At 41.2% G+C, this 21,220-nt stretch overlaps 1 protein-coding gene across 9 annotated transcripts in view; it reads right to left on the bottom strand.

Annotated features, from left to right (window-relative positions):
* Nucleotides 1-801: 801 nt before the first annotated feature.
* Nucleotides 802-21,220, bottom strand: part of NBAS (NBAS subunit of NRZ tethering complex) — a 393,028-nt gene continuing 372,609 nt past the window's right edge. For 7 of the 9 annotated variants that reach the window (XM_001161679.8, XM_054677689.2, XM_016947519.4 and 4 more), the window contains 3 exons: nt 20,584-20,722; nt 12,849-12,977; nt 802-1,209 (listed from right to left, as the gene is read on the bottom strand). In XM_001161679.8, the coding sequence (XP_001161679.4) occupies nt 934-1,209; nt 12,849-12,977; nt 20,584-20,722 (544 nt within the window). In that variant the 3' untranslated portion in view covers nt 802-933. Of the gene's footprint in view, nt 1,210-12,848; nt 16,788-20,583; nt 20,723-21,220 lie in introns of those variants that run through there. The other 2 variants (XR_010149189.1, XM_009442024.5) reach the window with 2 other exon arrangements.

Below are 21,220 nucleotides of genomic sequence, written 5' to 3'. Positions count from 1 at the left end.
TGCCAGCAAGCTATGCCTTGGGACCCTTATCCTCCATCACAGGGAACACCCCTTGTGTGGGAGGTTTTCCTAAGGGTGTTGCTATTCACACCCTTGCTACGATTGGCTGTATGCACATCAGTGAACCCTAAGATGCCAATCCCACCTGTGATAAGTGTGCATGCTGGCTCTGTTCCCCCACCCGCCTGCCTATGTACGTTTATGGACATGAAATGTGTCAACATGAACATGTCGATGCTGATAAATTTTGAAGGCCTCTAATCAGACAGCAATCATGTATTGGTCCTGATCATCTGGCTATGCCCTGAAGGTCATAATTCATATACTGTGACACTAGTGAGTGGGACAGAGAGTTAATATTTCTTCAGCTCCGGCTGTGTATCTGATAGAGCCTCACACACACAACCCCACATAATACTTATCAACTTTACGAGACAAATAATACCACCCTTATTTTTCTACAAAATAGACTTAGGTTCAAAGAGGTGGAAGAATTTGCCCGAGGTCATTTAACTAATCTGAGACTTGAGTCCAGGTCCACCCTCCCTCCACCCATGACACCTGCCTCAACCACCAGGCATTCCGCACACTCCCTCCCTTCCTAATGCCACCCTATCCACCACCACATCCAACTTGCTGAACCACAGTTATGGACACATTATAAACTGAATTCTATCCAGAAAAGGCAGGTTGAAATAAAAAAGAAGGGTGGGAAGGAAGAGTCTCTTAGTCAATAAGAAAGTATGTTCACCAGTCAGTACAAGAAAGAAAAAAAAGGTTAAAAAAGCGGCAGCTTGCTCATCATTTCCATACAGTTTTATTTGCAATTTGTTGGAACCACGGAGAACAATCGGCAGATACACATGTTGCTTCTGGGAACAGCATTCAACTCCAGATGCTTTTTCTGCTAAGGAGCAGGGCCACAGGCGGCCCTCACACCCAGTGCTGTGCTGCACGGAGGGCTGTACTGAAGGTTCTGAAGGCCCGGTGAGTCCGCCTCACGGCCAGAAGGAGAGACCCGGCTTCGGCTTCATGGCCGGCCTCCCGCAGGTGTCTGCCCAGCTCCTCTGCATCCCAGCGCCCTTGCTGGAGGCTAGCCGAGAGGTGGTCAACAATATGTGGATAGAAGGGAGTGGAGACACACTTCACCAGCAGCTTGGCATCCAGGAGCAGGGAAAGAAGTTCTTGGTCACAATTGGAATCATTCACCTTCAAGAAATAAGACAGGCACAGCGTGAGGGGGTGTTTGCTTTGTTCACCTCCCCCTTGGATCCCTCGCTCTCCACTGGGCTGCCTTCATCATCATTCATGCCCTGGCCTGGGTTTAAAAGCCTGTGTGGGTCACGAGCACCTCTGAGGTAGGTCACAGATTTGGATGACAGACGGGGCTCCTCTTAACATAAGAAGACACAAGAACCCCACTGCAATCATCACTACAGCTTCCAGATACTGGGTGCCAGAAACTATTCAACACTGTACCAGCATTTCTTCACCAAGGCCTTCTGACTCAACCCCGTGACTGGCACTTTTACCTCCCAATTGACAGAGAAGGAAACTGAGGTGTAGCAACTTTGCTTAACATTGTAACCAGTTGTAGAGCCAGATTGTAAATTTGGGTCAATCTTGACATCAAAGTCTGTGCTCTTAACAACCACATTTACTGTTTCATTTGTACTTTCACTGTGATCCACATTCTTTAATGCTGTATCTTTCTTGAATATAAATACACATGAAAAAAATCTTTTTGGAACAAGAAAACCTCTTTTGTACTCCATTGAGAGAAGAGTATGTCCCTCAAGCCCACTGATACGAGTAAGATAACCAACAGTGGGGTTTTAAACTATTTTTGCTTCAGCCTCTAGGAAGCTCAGTACCAACCTTGCCTTTTAAAAAATGGTTTCATAGGTTCTTTCAGTTTGCATATTCTCTTTCTCCCTGGTCTTGTCTTCTAAATATATGTATTATTTTCAATATTTTTTTTAAAGAATCAAGTCCACACTGATCACATTATCAAAATTCGGAGCTTCTCACTTACATTGGGGTATCATAAAACAGATTCCTGACAGGCTTTTCTTAATGTTACTGTACATTTTTAATAATTTGGATTGTAGGACTCTCAGAAATAATGTCAAAGCCAATTAACTGACGTTTAGACCAACTATATTATGCAATTGTACACAATGTGCTCTTCCTGCATGTTCTGTGACAAGGAAGAAAGGCTATTGAAGAGGCGAAGGTCAACTGTGTCTACTTGTCTACTGACTGCGAGAATTAAAGCAAGAGAAGTACTGAGAATAAAATCCTGCCCACTATCGGGTAGCGTGAATCTTTCCTACTACCCACAGGGGTCATTCAGAACCCAATGTAAACGTCACCTCCAATGCCATCTTCTTGCTGACATTTCCTTTAACTCTCTTGGCCAATACTTGGGAGTATGACCAAGGATTCCTCCTTCCTCCATACTCCCAAGATGCCTGAGATCTGCCTCTTCATGCTGTATGAAAAGTAATTTTATTTTATTTATTTATTTCTTGAGATGGAGTTTTACTCTTGTTGCCCAGGCTAGAGTGCAGTGGTGCAATCTCGGCTCACTGCAACCTCCGCCTCTTGGGTTCAAGCGGTTCTCCTGCCTCATCCTCCCAAGTAACTGGGATTACAGGTGCATGGCACCATGCCTGGCTAATTTTTTGTATTTATTAGAGATGGTGTTTCACCATGTTGGTCAGGCTGGTCTCGAACTCCTGACCTCAGGTGATCCACTCACTTTGGCCTCCCAAAGGGCTGGGATTACAGGCGTGGCCACCGTGTCCGGCCTGTATGATAGTAATTTGTATGTCTGTCTCCCTTACCGACTGGGAAATTCTTGAAGGCACAGAAGTTTTATCACTTTTACATTTCAGCTCCCCATTTCATTAACATTTGTTAAATGGCTGAGTGAACCTACATTATGAAACTTTGTCACATTTTTGTAAACTGCACAAGTACACGATAAAGACCCTACCTCTCAGAGAGACTGAATAGAACTAGACTCCAGAACAGAAGACCCTTCTCTGCAAACCCTCAGTGTCTTTTCTCCGGCCTCCCATTTCATGAACACTTGTACAGCCCACCTTTGACCCAAAACACTTAGGTTGAACTCCAGGAATTTACCTTTGTTTTTGTTTTTAGGAGCTAGATGACAGAAAAAGCCACCGGTTCAATGAACTTGCTTTTGTGCTGGAAGGGGCACGGAGCTTTGACTTCTCCTCGCTGGGGCTGCCTGTGAGTTCTGAATGCCTTCTTTCCATCCCACTTCTCTCCCTGTCTCTTCATGCCTAGCAAACAAGAGTCTCAACGCCACAGAGCTCCTGCCCTCAGCAGCACGGTGTCTACGTGCCAGAACCCTGAGAGGCCCTTGAAGTCTTCAGACATCCCTTCAAGACAGTTCTCACCTCCTCTGACAGAGGCAGGTTCAGTGAGGTCAAGTGTGATACAGTTGCTCCATGGTGGAGTGGCCTAGAAGCCCGTGTCTCGGCCTAGTTTACTTGTTTATTGTTTGTTTCCCTCCAGAACACAAGTTCCTATGGAGCAGAGATCTTGTCTCTTCTGTTCACCCCTGTATCCCCAATGTCCAGAATGGGTGGCCACATGCTAGGAGCTGAGCAAGATTTGTGGAATGAATACCCAAGTGAATGAATCACTCCAAAGCTCACATTCTTTCAGTCTGTGTGGCTGCCTCCAGCCACGTGCATGCACATGCTAATGCGTGCACACACACAGGGCATCTGAGTTACTGTATGTGTTATCTTGGTTCATCCTTCAAAACAAAGAATCTCCCTGCCTAACCCTGCAGGAGAGAACAGTGTGTGCCAGGATGCTACAGGCACATGTTTGATAAGATGCACAGATAAAAGGCTCAGAATCTGAACACTGCAGGGCAATACTTTCTTTGTTGCCCTGAATACGTCTTCTAGGCTGGGACACTTTTATTATTCTTTCAGTTTACTCACTAACCCTCCCTCTGGGAGCCTGACAGTCTCCTAGAGAGGTAGTGATGGATTCTTCCAGCCTGAGGAAGAGACAGGGGTTCTGTTAACGCCTGCGGCCGCTGCTACTCTCATTCCCTTCATAGTTTGTGTTTCTATCCAGTGCAACCAAATCCTTCCCGTGTTTCTGGCTGGATATACCCAGCTTTTCAGAAGCTGCTCACATTCTGGCAGGGAGGGCAAGGGGTGGGGAAGGGCAGGGTAGGCTGTCTTTTCTCCAAAAGCCTGCTGCTTGCCTTCTTGGCTGAGAATGCCTAAGGCTAAAGACACGGAAATGAAATGCATGCTTCCTTCCCCTTGGCCCCGGCCCACTCAGAAGTTCCCTAAAGAACGATAAAGGTCTGCGTTTGCTGACCTGCATTGAGCTTGGGCAGTGAGCAGGGAAAGGTTGGGAGGAATTTTGGGTTTGGCTTCAGATAAAATCAAGTGCTGGAAACGCAGGGTGGGTGACTTTATCTTATTTCCTTTCTCTGACATTCTACCTGGGCCTGGCTCTTTGCAGGAAATACAGAATGGCCAGAGTATACTTTAAGATTAACAGCTGCACGGAAAATACTGCATAGATAATTTTTCTGTGCGTAATTGGGAACAAAATAGAAAATGAAAGAAGAAAGAAAGAGATGGCCTTTGTAATGACCCATTCCAACAAGTACATTTTAAAGAGTCGTCTGAGGTTCAGAGAAGGAACAGGTCATAGACAGCCAAGATGTTCCTTTCTACATATCAGGGCACCAAGGCCAGACTGAATCCTTCCCATCAGCACAGCCGAGTGCTGGGTGTCCTGTCCCAAAGCACTCTCCAACACTGTGACATCAGCACCACACTGCTGAGTTGCTGGATTAATTTGTTAAGCCTCAAGTTGTCTTTGTTTTTTCTTGTTTTTGACTAAAATTTGTACTAAACATACTAAAACTTTAGTACTATCTGCCACAGAAGCTTGGTACTCTCTGACCATGCATTATTCATTCTAACCTACTTTTTCTTTTTAAGATAAACATAAAAAAGTGGAAATAGTTGGAAAAAAACATGCCACCTTCTTGCTGACATTTTGTTTAACTCTCTTGGCCAAGCTGATTCCTCCTTCCTCCATACTCCCAAGGCACCTGAGGTCTGGCTCTTCAGGCTGTGTGACAGTAATTTGTATGTCATCCATGTTTGGGTCACCACAAGAGAATTATTTCACCCTCCTTTCCTCTCCAGTAACTGTCCATGTGCATAGATTTTTTTCCCACAATTAATCATATGATATTTGTATTCTATTTTTCTCATTATATGCTAAGAATTTTTAAATTGTTTTTTACATAGTTTTCAGTCTTAAAAATTTTAATGGCTGCAAAATAGTTGTTATAAGTTATTTGACTTCTATAAATATTTCAGCCATTTTAAGTTGTCTGATATTACTGAAATACTACCATGAATGTTTTTTTGCACATACTTTCTTCTTCATCGAAATGATCGGCATAGGACAAGTTACCAGGGGAGGTATCACTGCAGTGTTACGGGCTGAACTGTGTCCCGCACAAATTCGTATGTCGAAGCCCTTACCCTCAGTACCTCACAATGTGAATTTATTTACAGACAGGGACTTTAAAGAGGCAATGAAGGTAAAATGAGGTCATCAGGATGGACTCCGATATAACCGGTGTCCTAACAAGAAGAGAAGACAGGACACGCACACAAAGCGAGGGTCAGCCATGTGAGGACAGTGAGAAGGCGGCCGTCGACATGCCAAGGACAGAGGCCTGGGAAGAAACCAACCTTACACCTTGACATCAGACTTCTGGTCTCCAAAACTGTAGGAAAATAAATTTCTCTTGTTTAAGTCACTTAGTCTGTGGTACTTTGTTAGGGTAATATGAGCAAATTAATACATCAGGCAAAGTATCTGAAACATTTTTTTGGTTCTAAATATGAATGTAAGCACAACCACATAATGATGTCAACTGTGCCAGCTTACAGCGGTGACATCAGCGTGGGAATGCATCAGTGTCACATCACGAACTTCTCAGCTTTAGGTGTTAATATTTTGATAGGAAAAAATCACTTGCTAATTTAGGAGATATGTAATGGTACCTCAAGGTTGCTTTCATTTGAATTTATTTGCAAGAATGAATTTTTCCATAAATTTCCTATCATTTTTATTTTTTGTTGTGGGAAGAATCAATCATTCACTCATTTAGGAGAGTTATAACAGCTTCCCACTCTTTCACATGTGAAGGATTCTCTGTATAACTGAAATCTTAACCCTGATTTTTGTTAGCATGAACATTCTAACCTATTGTTTACAGTTCTGTTTCGGTTGTTTTTTGTTGTATAGAAGTTTTACACTTTCATATTGTCAGGAAAGGATCTACTCCTTTATGACTTGTTCTATTGCTTTAAAACTCAGAACTTACAATTCCTCAAAGGAACTGATATGTTATTTTTATATTTTCTGACTTTTAACAACATTTGACTTTTAAATTGATCAGAAATTGACTTTGGTATATGGTCTGTGGAAAATCACACAGCCCTGCCAGTGGGTTGACTGGTGCTTAAGGGGCATGAGAAAGAAAATAGATTCTGTCATTTTTGGATGCGGTTTGGATGTGAGAAATAAATATGAGACAAGTCCAGAGAATTAGTTGACTTAATTCCCCTGATCAAATAACTTTGAATTACAGTGAGAGATAGTCTGGTGCTATGAAAAGAAGACAGGCTTTTGGGTTAGAGACAAATTTCCAATCCTGGTTCTGTCACTAAACAACTGTGTGACCTTGTTCAGGACGATCTCTCTGAGCTCCAGTTTCCAGATCAGAAATACACACTGTCTGTAAGCGTTGGGAATAATACAAGCTTTTAAGTGCCCAGCACAATGCCAAGTGCAGAGTCCAGGTTCAGTAAATAGCTGATGTTAATACAGGCAAACAAATCATGAGAAAAGGATTTTCTAGAAAGGGAAGGGCTTATATATATCAGAAGATGAGTAAAATGCTTGCTATCTCTGTCAGAGATTGTTTTTTGTGTGTCAGCAATTAATTTTTGAGAATAAATGATACTTTACAGATCTTGGGAAAGAAATCTATTAAAGCACAAAGCACTGCTGTCTTCCAAGCCATTAAAATGTTATCTGCTTAATTCCTCTTTCAACAATAGGTAATGAACCTTCTCTGATTTAAAATCTTTGATTTTATGGATCTATATCAAGCTAAGAGTAATTACAATAATGAGGAAAGCTGAAATTCCAGAAGCATAATGCATGCAGCCCTCATTTCATTTGCTTTAAAGATTATTTAATACTATTTCACTGTTTAGGGAAACATATTTGTCTTGTTCTCATATATACTATTACTAATAAAAGTTATTAAAATATCAACCACAAGGGTAGAAAAATAAAAGGACAACCTAAGTATACGCTTGAGAAAAACACATACAGATAATTTTTGTATTCTGTATTTACTTGAATATGATATGCAGTTTCCATTTTCTCAGCATACCATCAGTTTCACTCCTGGCATGGCACTTAATGGAATACTACTTCTGAAACCAAAACTATGACAAATCATCTGCTCACAATCTCACAACGAGATGGAGACAATCTTTGAAAATCCAAGCTTGATCACCTCTGCAACCAAACCCACATGCTGGATTTGAGGGCCCTGATCTGGCTAGTTCCACACGCTGTACCTACCTCCTTGCTACCTTCGTTAATTCTTCGTGTTATTATTTCACATGTCAATCTCTCCATGAGATTATTCATTTAAGCACAGGGATAATAATATTTTATCGCATCTTTACAAGTGTCTTACCTATTCTTCACTTCATACACAGTGCCAGGCTGTGCACAATGCATGCTTGATATGTCTGTTCATACCAAGTAAATTAACCAACCACTAGTGCTGTTTAGGAATCCCAGGCTGACCTGCAGAGTGAGCTGCCTATTGCTGGACGCATCCAGACAGGAGGTACAAGTCAGATCTCTGTATGTTCAGGTTAAAACGATAGAAATAAATAGACATACCCACAACTTTGAAACATGGACAGAGTTAAAGGGGACCAAAGACAGGAAGGTTTCTTGGTTTTGTATAAATATGTCGATTCACACATGCGTTTCTGAAAATCTTTATGGTTCTCCCCCCAGCTTGGACACTGGCCACTGTAAATAATGCTAGAAGGTTCTGGTGCCTTCATGGCAAGATTACAGGGGATAGGAATCACATTTATCAAATATCTGAAGGACTGTCACTGGAAGAAGGACATTAGTGATCTGAGAAAATCCCCAGGGCAGGACTAAGGTCAATGTGTTGAAGATAAAGGGGTATAGGTTTCATTTAGGAGGTGCTCTCGTGTCATAATCTCACCCAAAATGGCCCAGAGCCCCCTGCAGTGTTCAGCTGGAGCCTGGGAGAGTAAGTGGGCTTAAAAAGGAAGCACAGCTAGGCGAGTTGTTGGGCTAGGTCTGCTCTAGTGTTTTGCAGAGCTAATATTATATGCCTCAAGGTGCTTTCAACAACTTCATTCCTCTGTAGAAATAGCCCTTTTCCAATATAATAAAGCCTTCCTACTTACGTTAAAAGCAGAAGCATGGTGGGGTATAGACATTGAATGTTAGGTCTGGTGTTTACATTTCAGCTTTGGCTGCTTACTAGCTGTGTGACCCCTGAGCCTCATGTTCTCATCTGTGAAACCAAAATAATAATATCTTCTCATACAATCATTAAGAAAAAAAGAAAATGTACCTATTATAGTACTTGGCAAAGAGGTGGGATTTGCAAGATGGTAATTATTGTCATCAAGGAGAAACCCTTAATTAGGTACCGGAGGTCCTAAACACTTTTTATTTTTTATTTATTTATTTTTTTGAGACGGAGTCTCACTGCAGGCTGGAGTGCAGTGGCACGATCTCAGCTCACTGCAGCTCCACCTCCCGGGTCCACACCATTCTCCTGCCTCAGACTCCCGAGTAGCTGGGACTATAGGCACCCATCACCACACCTGGCTGATTTTTTGTATTTTTAGTGGAGATGGGGTTTCACCGTGTTAGCCAGGATGGTCTCGATCTCCTGACCTCATGATCCACCCTCCTCGGCCTCCCAAACTGCTGGGATTATAGGTGTGAGCCACCGTGCCCGGCCAACACTTCTTTTATAATCCCATGAATTACTATTTTAATAGACAGCACAGTCCAGGACAACCCCTGGGATGAGGGGTTGCATAGAGGCATTGAGCAGTACCAAAGAGGAGGAAGCAATGAAGAGCAGGAGCCGTTACAAATCGGGAATGACAAAATGGGAATTTTCAGTATACAAAGCCATTATAAATACGTATCTGCTTACTTTGATGAAACAAGTCAAGAGGCTTCCATCCAAACAGAAAATATTCAAGAGATGCGAGTCAAACACATCAGCAGCATTGCCCATCTTAGAGAGAATACGGTTTTGAAAGTGAGCTCTCAATTTTACTGAGAGTGATGGAGAAGGTAATCCAGAAGTCTATACCATGCAGGGTTTTAATTGTTCATCATCAATACAATCTCAAGGAAGGACTTTCCATTTCTGGCCCAGGAAAGAGGCTGTTGGCCATTTATAAAAGGTTACACGCACCAGAGGTCTGCAATTTCGGAAAAGCTTAGAGAAAGAAATGAGTACTACTGCTAGAGGAAAAGTCAGTACAATCTCTGGCATCAGCACTTAAGCATCATCCTTTTAACTGTAAACACCTATAAAGCTGTCAGTATCTTATAATGAATAGCAAAATAATACATGCTATCAGCAAACAAGTGGGGGTGTTTTTAAACTTGGATCTGCACACCATGCAGGAGAGACTGCTATCAACGGAGTGCCTCTGCCAGATGTTTTTCTTTTAATGTCAATAGGAGCTACTGTCAACAACCAATAAGGGGAAAACTGAAGTTACTGATGAACTCAAGCGCCCTGCTAATGGACACGGTGAATAGCAAAATAAAAGCAACAAAAAGAAAGCAAAAGTTTTCTATTTTTCATTGCAATACCAAGGATGACTTAAAAACAGCTAGACGTGAGTCCTGCCAAAATGCCCACTGAAACTCTTCCCTTAGAAAAGTGTAACACAACCCTTTAATGGTGTTGGAAGAGCAATGATTAATTATAGTGATTTCATATTTTATTTATGTAGCATTTTAAAATGATACAATTACAGAGAACAGATTAGCAGTTGCCAGGGGTTGTTCAGGAGGTGGGGAGGAAGAAGGTGGCTGTGGCTATAAAGGACAGTATGAGAGATCCTTGTGTCTGGTACCTTGACTGCAGTTAGTGGTCACACGAAGTTACAGGTGACAATGTCACATGGAGACACACACACACACTCAAGAGTGTCTGCAAAACTCATAAAATCTGTATAATGTTGACAGATTGAATCAATGTCAGCAACCGGGTCATAATATTACAGGTAAGTATCCCTTATCCAAAAAGCTTGAGCTCAGAAGTGTCAGTTATTTCAGATTTTGGAATATTTGCATTATACTTACTTGTTGAGTATTCCTAATCAGAAAATCTGAAGTCTGGAATCTGAAATGTTCTAATGAGCATTTTCCTTTGAATGTCATGTTGGTTTTCAAAAGTGTTGAATTTAAGGCCATTTTGGATTTCTGGATTAGAGGTGTTCAACCTGTATACCCTAGTCATGAAAGATGTCACACTGGGGGGAACTGGGTGAAGAATGTGAGAGACCTTGCTATATCATTTCTTACAACTGAACGTGAATTTAAAATTATCTCAAAAAGTTAAAAAATGTTTTTAAAATGGAAAACTCTGTAAAACCTTAGCCTCTGGGGACTGCAAAAGGTCTTTTTGTGGGACACATTTTTAGGGCACAGATGGGCTAGCCTAATGTGAGCATTCAACTTAATGCAGAGATGTTACAGTTCAGTCTCATTACCGAATTTCTAAAAGGAAGGATCTGAACGGTAGGCAAGTGACTCATCTTAGCAATTTATACCTGTGGCTTTGATTCTTGGATCTGAAGGGCACAGACGTTTCGTGCGCTATCATCACAACCACAGGCAAACTACTCACAGTCTGCAGAGCAGTTTCAAAACCACAGGCTTAGCACCATGCAGCACATCTAACGTGCAGATCAAAGTGTTACGGAAGTAAATCAGTGCCATATTAAAGGGACTTGGGCACTGCAGTGTTACCATTTAGTCATTTAGTTTCTTATTTTGATAGTTACTGTGTAGGTATGTGGGGGAAATGCTGCTGTGTGGGTAGTAAGATTAGTCAGCAGTTAGGGACCGCCTGTGCTAGTTGCAGTTCTGACAGATGCATTTGAGATAAAGAATCTTTAAAATGAAAACTGATACACTCTGCCCATGGAATCCAGGACTGTATCAAGAGAGCTCCATGTATGATGAATATGGAAAGGCACTGTATAATACATCACTGTTTTATTCTCAAAGAGGCCCATGGCAAATTTTTGTGAGAATGCCTAACACAGTGTACGAGGGTGGGGAGGGAAAAAAATGCACTGAGAATATGCAAAAGTTTTCTCTTCTTACCAATTTCTTGGATTTATAAGAAAAAACTGGCTAAGAAAAAAACTCATTATAATTCTGTTTCATATAAATTCTCCGAGTTATTCAACTTTCATTTCAGCATACATAGGTGGCAGGGCTACAGAAAGGCAAGTCCCCTTGATTCCCTACTTCAGTCAAGGTCCCAAAGAGGCCTTTGTTTTGATTAATTATTGGTGATCAGGTACGGTATTCACAAAACCCTTGCAGAAGCTTTTACATTATTTTAAAAACACATCTAAATGAATAAAGGCATTTGATTTTCTCATTTTATTCATAATGATTATTTCCAAATACAATTATATTCTGCTTTCTGTAACTATTTACATAATTTTCTGTATCCTTTGTCATTAAGAAAACTTTATATCAGTGATGTCTTTTCATCAACCTCTTCACTGTCTTGAGTAGCAAGCATATACCTCTGCTCTAGATTCTCCTTCCTTCTCTGGTCCCTAGAAGATATCCTGCCACATTTTTGTTTAAAAAAATAGCATGTATGTGTATATATACATATATATGTATATATACAATGTAAAATTACATATGTGTGCATGTATGTGTATGTGTATAGTGTACATACTCAAACAGACATACATACACTTCAAATGAAAGAATGATCTCCACACAAAAGGGCTTCAGTAAGGATCATACAACATGAGTTCATTAAAACACAACCCTAAGCTATCTAATCCTAAAGTGGAAAATTTTAAATGAGAAGAGAAAGTTTCTTCCTAATCATAATAACAAGGCAACAGGCCTTGAGGGAGAAATCTCAAGTTGACTCCAGTACATTACTCTTCAAGACAAGAAGGTTGCCAGAGGAAATCAGAGTTTGAGATTTCAGATGGTGCCAGTAAACACTACTTAAACCCACTGTCTTACCTTTAATTAGTGGATAACCTAACACACACATCCACAGATGGAAAACCTGTGCAATGATGGGAGTTCCCTAGACCCAAATTTCAAGTAGCAAGAGGACTGCTAGTTGATGGCTGCTTTGATCTTCTTAAGGAGACTAACATCCTGCTTCTGTAGAAAACTGTCTTCTTATTCGGATTTGTATTCTGAGCACCAAAAACACTGAATCTGGTTCATGGGAAGAGCTTAGTAAATGTTTGTAAAATAAACATACACTGCTGGGACAAAATAGGAACAGCTATTGTGGTCAGAGAATACCATAGATATAGTAGTCTTCAATTAACCATGGTGTTATTTATGAGAATGAAAGTGCTAATTCATTCCTTTGAAACATTAAAAAAAAAAAAAAGAAAGAAAGTAAATTCAACTGGGCATACCGTAGTGACTGCCGTGATTTGCTCCAGTGCCATCTCGTGCAGATGCTCATCTCGGCTCTCGAGGAGAAGTTTCAGAGATGGAAGCAGGAGGGACTGGTTAAGCAGCAGCAGACACAGCTCCTTCACACCCTGAAACCACAGAGCAGGGGTGAGCGAGAACTCCACGACGTACTTCTCACCGGCACGGTTCTGGCTGGATCATTCCACCCCTTTTTCTGTGGTAGCGTGTGTGTGTGTGTGTGTAAAGCCACATATGGTACCGCACTGGATATACTGAATATGGGCGTTGGTACCTGCTTCACTTGGTTCACAGTAAACTGTGTACAGATTTCCAAGCTGTCAGATATTCATCGACAACATTGCTTTTTAATGGCTTTGTAATGCTCATTGTACATATATAGTGGTATAATTTATTTTCCTAAACTCTCACAGCCCTAATTTCCTCATAAGTAAAATGTATGTATTTATAGCTCCTCTGCAGGTTTTGTGTTTTGTGTGTGTGTGTGTGAGAGAGAGAGAGAGTTTGTATTGATGAATGCAGCATACAATGCTCAGCATATAGTGGAGGCTGAATTATAATGAAAAGTATTATCAATTGCTAATATTGTTAACAACCTCTAGTTGTCATTCACTGAAACAAAGGAAATCAGCAAATAAAATATTTTAAAATGTATCTATCATTTTAATGTCAAAATGAATTGACTCCTTAATATACTTAAGACAGTCTATCTCCATGAAAACTATCTGTGTTGCAGAAAAATGAAAATGTGTTTGGATCTCCACAGGTGTATCTGAATTTTATTCTCAGCCCTTTATTTTACTAACTGAACCTGTGGTCACAGAGCAGGCTTTCATATAAGGTAACAAATGATAATCCTTTACAACAAAAGCATAAAACAATAAGAATAAGATTTGCAATCTGTTTCGCCCTGCTGAGCTGTGTTGCCATTCAGGTCCTGACTTTAGCTGTAACATAAAGAAGAGAACACTTTGGACCAAAAACCAGACAATGAATGACTCCATTACACTAAAGCAAGGGTTGCTCTAAAGAACTGACGATCATTGGTATCCACGGGATTGATTTTTCTCTTGTGCCATTCAGACAGCAGATCGGAGAAGAAAAACTCAAATTTACTATATTTTCAAAATTGCTTTACATTATTATAGAGCATCAATAAAATAAGAATGACACAAGTAAGCTCGCATTTAAACTCAGGATAAAGTTCTCTTGGGAATTCTGCACATTATAGTTTTAGCTTTCACCCAGCATGTCTGTTCTTGAAATCTGCAAGGCCCTCACATTTCAGAGTAGAAGGCTGTGCTACACAAACCTGTGTGACAATGATCAATACCAGCAGGGTAGCAGTTTGTAAAACACATTCCTCATACATTGGGAATTCTAATTCAAAAAAGTACGGTGTATGCCTGAAAGAACATGTGACACAGAGCAGTCTCACCAAGCATCTGGGGCAAAGAAACAGGCAGACTTTTCAACCGGGATGCCGAAACCTGCAGAAGATTATTTGGAGCATGAAACAAGCTCCTGAGCATGGCACTCTGGCCTGGCTGGCTGCATCCTGTCGCCTCTTCCTCCTCCTCTCGGGTCATGGCAGTGCTCCCCACCTAAGCATTCCACACCAAGTGATGTGCGGGGCCCCTTCTGACACAACACACACATTCTGTATCTGCACTGCCCAATACCGCAGCCACAAGGCACAAGCTACATTTGAGGTGGGGCTAGTGCAACCGAGAAACTGCATTTTTAATTTTACTTAAAGGGTTTAATAAGCCACATGGGGCCAGCGGCTACCATATTAGGCAGTATGGCTGCTGGGTGCTGGACTCTCACACCTCCAGGTGTTTGCACATAGTGTAACTTTTGCTCTTTCTCTGTCTGATTAACCATCTACTTGCTCTTTAAGTCTCAGTTTAAAAATGCACAGAAAAACTATACTTCCTCCGCAAAAGCACCCTTGAATGTCCCAGGTTAGCACTCAATGTTCTAAATGTACTGTATAAATATTTCCCACCTTATCTTTTATCTTGTATTATGGTAGTCATTCATCGGTCTACCTGCCTTGCTTTTGGGCAAGAATATTGTTCCTTCTCTGTATTCTAAACTTGCTTGGTACATGCCATACCTAAAACTCCTTGTATATAATTCCCTCTCTGAACACACATTTGCTCACTCAAAAAGTTATCAGTGATGAGTAAACATGCATTTTCAAGGATTTATGTTATTTAGACATAGCATGACACTTGGCTGACCTTGGCTTTCATGACAAATTTTATGGAATAACCTGTGTGCCCCTCTGAGCAAGCATAATGGATAGATGGCACACAGAGAGGCAAGGATATCCAAGAAGGGAGGAACCCACTTTAGGTGAGCCACTGACTACTTTTCATCTCTTAGCTACCAGTGATTGGCCAAATACTTACTCTGTCTTTAAGTGCTAAATCCTCTACTATGTTTGTTTGCTATTTTCCCCCTGTGTTGCAAGAGAACGTTTATTAAGAGATCTACAAAGGGATTTGGGGAACTGCAAGAAAGGTCGAAGCAGCAGAGAAAAGCCACAAAACACGTCATTTGACAGGCCTTTGCTGTTCAAACCTGTCAGACCATGAGGACAGAACGAACAAGAGATGCCTTGGATGGAGAGGACTAGGTGGGCCCAGGCTTAGAGCCAGGCCACAAACCCGGATGTTTCTTTTCCCTGTGGACTATGATTTATGAGATGCACTGGGGCACTGTTCCCATGGTCTGACAGTCATGAGAGAAGCAGGACCAGTTCACAAATATGCCTTCTGTCCTCACACAACTCTCCTACTGTCCCTGGAGTATCTAGCATCAAAAGGTGTTGCAGGGCCTACAGCAGGAACTAGGGGCACAAGGTGTGCAGGGATTGGTGATGCAGAGACCGAGGGGCTTATCACATGCCCCAGGCATTGCATGGGGGCTGCAAGGCAGCTTGCAGTCCTTGCCCTCCAGCAGGCCTAGAATGGGCTGAGCTCCCATTGCTGTTGCCTGGATGTCCAGAAGCCCCTGGCACTGCTGGTTCTGCAGCCCCAGGTTGATCACAATCTTTGCCAGCTGGGCCTCCACACTGGCCACCAGGCACTGTACCTGGGCCAACTGGGCACTGCAGCGGCTTTGGTTTTGTGTTCTCCAGAGCCTCTCAGGTTGTGCTGGGCCTGCTGCTCGACCTCCAGGGCACTAGCCATGCCTCTTGGACTGTGATCTCTACCAGCAAGGCAGCTGCTCTGAGCTGAACATCAAGTGTTTGTTATATACTTTGCTTTGAAATGCATCATCTCATTTAATTTCTCCTCAAATCCTTTGAGAAAGGTGTGATCTCAGCCCTACTAATCAGACGGGGAAAGCAGAGGTAAAATGGTTAAATAACTTGAGTGTTATTGCATAACTTGACTGATTCTAAAAATCAAGCTCTTGACATTAGCAAAAGTGGCTCAACCCTGATAGAGAACAATCACATTGACTTTTAGAAGCTGGGAATTATTAAGGCTCACTCATGAGCTGGGTGACTTAATCCCATACAATAGACCCCAAGCATCGGTGACTAACCCATGTTTCGTCTCAGCGAAATCCTGGACCTTCAGGGTCAGTCACAAATAGCGGGACCTCGGAATTTTACATCTATAAATGCCAACAAACTGTTTATGCCAATTTCTTATTCTACCTATTCCCAAGTCTTGAGAGGGCTTTATATACTGCCATGGATACAAGCTGAGAAGAAGGATACATAACTTTTGAGACTGTGGTACACAGGACCTGTGAGAAAGTCACTCATCCTGCTGGTAATATTTTCCATCAGGAAAACCATCATGGCCGTAAGTAAGCAAGTCCCAGGAGCAACAGCAGGAGTCACGAAGGCATTCTGAGGAGTCGTGAATTTTTTTAAAAGTCTGTAAGCATGGGAGCTTAGTGAAAAACGGGAAATGGAGATGAAGAAAAAGGTGAGTACTCTTAAGTACTCTGACATAAACAATTAGGCACACACGTTTCCTAAATCATGGAGTACGACAACCAAAGGTATTGAATTTAGGAAAAAAAAAAATCATAAGTAACAGATAATTTTACCACCACAGTGATATAAAACATTGTAGAACTCTGAAATTAAACTCGTCAACTTCCAAGTGTAGTAAAATAAACTTAAAAAGATACTGCCACTTTTTAATAGTAATGCTCCTTCCTCTGTAACACTTTCAATTCACATTTGAGCACATTTAGCCATCAGTAAAAACAGTACATACCATTTGCAAATAGCCTCTAATCACAGCAGCCTCAGGAAAACATAATCTATAAATGTGCCCAATTGAGAGACAGAAACTGAGGCAGCTTAAGGAAAACGATGGAAAGTCACCGTGACAACAGAACTCTTTGAATAATTATCTTTTGTTTCATCAAATTAAAGAAACATGATAACGACCTACTTTGCAACGGGGTCTAACCCAGTACCTCGTCTCTCATCCCGAGAGAATTACACATTTATGAAAGGTAGTGAATTATGTGCTATGGATGAAGCAGTACACATACAGCCTCAGCTCATTCTCCTTAGAGAATAGACAGAACTAGCATTTTCTCATCCAGCTTAACCTCTTCTTTCACAGACCAGAAAACAAAGATCCAGAGAGTTTGGTGCTGTTCTCATGTTCACACAGATGTGGCCCATTCTGGAAGAGAAACAGTACAGCTTCGAGCATTACTAGAGTTCTTTCTGTTCTACTACGTATGATGTTCCCTGCCCTTAAGGTGCTCCTAGTCTTAATAAAGAGCAGACGCAGTAAATCCCTTCCCATGGAGTGTGTGAGGAGTGCTCTAATCGATGTGTGCTTTAGGTGCTGTGCTATCTTTTCTGACCTCTTAAAAAACACTTAGCAATCACTGACCAGATGATTCTGAGATCAAATGAGACCCCTGCAAATAAACTTAATGTATTACTCTATTTGTCAAAGTACCTCCCCCTGGCTGTAGACACTTACTAGGGAGCTGAATCATCACAGCTAAATCAGAACTTTTCATTTAACCACCAAGTCATTTTCCGATAGGAAACAGAAAGCACAGCTTCTTACACATTCATCAGTAAAAAGAACACGCTATTCTTCTATGTATGTAAAATGTAAATGGAATGCTGATGAGAATATTACTGCCATGGACACAGATATGTCTAGGACTTATTCCCAGGCGGCTAAAAGATAATACATATCAAGTGGTCTCTATAGGCCGTTTTGGCCCTAGGGACTGGTTTTGTGGATGAAAATTATTCCATGGACTATGGAATAGTCCACCCCATGGAGGGGATAGTTTTGGGATGATTCAAGCACATTAGATTTATTGTGCACTTTATTTCTATTAGTATTACACTATAATATCTAATGAAATAATTATACAACTCACCATAATATAGAATCAGTGGGAACCCTGAGCTTGTTTTCCTGCAACTAGATGGTCCCACCGAGGGGCGATGGGCTACAGTGACGCATCATCATAAGGAATAAGGAGTGCACAACCTAGATCTCTCGCATGTGTAGTTCACAATAGAGCTTGTGCTCCTATAAGAATTTTGTGCCACCACTGATACGACAGGAGGTGGAACTGAGACAGTAATGTAAGTGATGGGAGCAGCTGTAAATACAGATGAAGCTGTATTTACAGCCACTCACCTCCTGCAGTGCAGTCTGGTACCTGACAGGCCATGGACTGATAGCAGTCCTCGGCCTGGGGTTTGGGGAAGCCTGATACACATAACTGTTACTGAGCCTTGATTAGCTAGCTGGTGAGATGATGTCAGGGTCAAGGATGCAGTGGCCATGTCAAAGCCAACTTACATTCCTTGCCTTGCAAAAGTTACAGTAAAACCAAACCGATAAGAGTATTTTAAAGAACAAATAAACTTCTTCAGACAATGATAGAGATCCTAACAACCTTATATCTTAAATACTGATCATCTAGATGCTAAATTCTATAGGCCATTCTTGAAGGAAGTATTGAAAAAGGAAAACTGACAGTGACATTTATACAATTGCATGAGAGACATTCAATATTCATGTATCTCCCAAAGGTAGTAGGACTGACTCCTCTGGAAGGATTCCTTTCTCAAGCTTTCAAGCACAGAGACTTGATTTGAAGATCAGACCCACCATTCACTGCCTGAAGAAGCAGGAGCAAGACCCTTGACCTCAAACCCTCCAATCCATCAGCTGTCAAGTGGAGATAAATGAATCTCCTTACAGAAGGTGGTGAAGGTTAAAGGAGGCAATATAGATGAAAGCCCAAGAGTGTTAGCAAATGTTGGTTATCACCATTACCACCTCCTGTTAGGCAGTAACAGGAGACCTTAAACAATGCTTTCCTAACCTAGATTCGACAGAACTGACAGTAGAACACTGCTGGTCTTTGGTCCTGATCTAATAATGCTTGATCTTAGCTTATATTCAAGCAAAGGTGAATCTCATGTTATTTACATGTTGCTTACTTTGGTGGGGATAATGAAGTGCACTGAGTCCCCATACTATGCAGTGGGCTGAATCCTGCCCTGGGTATCACAGACATGATATAGCCATGGTTCCCCCTCTCCAGGAGCCCACAATATAGCAGAGCAGATCACGGGTTCATAAGTGGCTGATACAAGCAGACCTTGGTCCACAGCCCAAATCACACTTTATACTAGAGTAAGGGGAGGTAATTTTTGGTGCTGGTACTTTATTTTGTAGAATAATTGTGTCATTCTGGTAGTTGGAAGACTTCTTTAAATGGATAAAATATTTCAAAAATCAATAAAAAAAAATCCAAGCCCTCATTCAGAAAACAATTCATTAAATGTGCATTCATGAGAATATTTTCCTTGAGTGATTACAATAAGGATTTAAAGGATCATATTTACAAATTTATTTTCAAGTTTATCTCCTACATAGTAGGAATGCAAAATCAATTTAATGCCATTATCCAAATGCTTAAATTTAAGACATGTAAATTATACTGCTGAGGTGGGATCCACAGCAGGGAGCTGAAATTAATATGTGCTTACTTTAGAATGTTCTCCCTCTTTCTCTCCATACATACATATATACCCACACACACACACACATATGTGTATGTATGTGTATATATATATATACATGTATGTATGTGTGTCTGTGTGTGTATATATATATGCATATATATATAAAATATATATGTATATAATAAATGTCTCTGTGACAGTCAAAATGGGATCAAATAGAGAACAAAGGTCAAAAAGGAGGTGCCTGAGTTTTGACCATACTTCGCAGAGAAAAAATATTGTGATTATGCAATCTCGTTACAATGATGTCAAAAAGCATGTAAAATTCAAAGTGGTTGGTTATCTGCTGAGAAGAGTGCTAAAGTTTACTACTACTTTACCAACTGGCCTAGTTCAGACAGATAATGCCTGAGCTACCATGGCCACTTGGAACATAAACTTGAGTTTGACAAAAAAGGGCATCCAGAAGAAACTGAAAACTGGGTTATATTCTGGAACTTGTACAGGAAACGCTGGCCCCCACACAAAGAAAGCAGCCTCAGAGCATCCTTTCAGCACTGCTTTTCTTCATCTGATCCATCAGAAATTATGGCCTTTACCAGTAATTACTTAAGCTAAATGTTCCTCAAATCCAGTCTCTTGGATTGCTTACAATAAAGAGTTCTGATAAGCAAAGGCCACTCCTTAGGAAAGCACTCAAAATATCCACTCACCTCTGCAGGCAGCATCTGCTTGGTGTTATACAAAGAGCGACACATTTTCAAAACTTCATTCCCCAATCCTTCCTTGTTCTCCATCGTACATCTGGTTAGCATCACTGTAGCTAGTCTCACCCATGGATTATTGGTTATGCTGGTGTTTATGGAGAAAAATACAAGGCACTGGAAATGACTAAAGTTATCATAATTGTGATAAATTTTAAAACAAGTGAAATGCTTACGGTAAATTACAATCAGAATCTAGGTGACGTGCTGCTTCAAGTCAACCTTGTAGAAAAGATAACACCTTAAGGAGAAAAAGCAGCTTCCTGTGGTATCAGCAAGCAGCCCAGCAGCACGGAGGTAGTAAGTGCATTGAAACAGCAAAGGCTTTGTGAAGCCAGACAGACTCGGGCCCAAATTCTGACTATTTGGGTCCTCAGAGAAGTTATTTAATACTTTTGCCTAGTTGTATGGTTCTGGGGAAGTCACACCCTTCTGGGCCTCAGTTTTTTTCACTGTGAAAAGGTATTTAATGACTTTTTTTTCCTTGAAGAGTTGCCTTAATGAATGATGTATGTAATTGTGAAGAATCAGTGTTAATGGCAATCACACATTACTATTTACTACATAGATACTGCCTCTTGTTGAT

The sequence above is a fragment of the Pan troglodytes genome, chromosome 12 (assembly GCF_028858775.2).
Source record: "Pan troglodytes isolate AG18354 chromosome 12, NHGRI_mPanTro3-v2.0_pri, whole genome shotgun sequence".
Classification (NCBI taxonomy): Eukaryota; Metazoa; Chordata; class Mammalia; order Primates; family Hominidae; genus Pan; species Pan troglodytes.
This window is presented reverse-complemented; position numbering and strand designations above follow the sequence as displayed.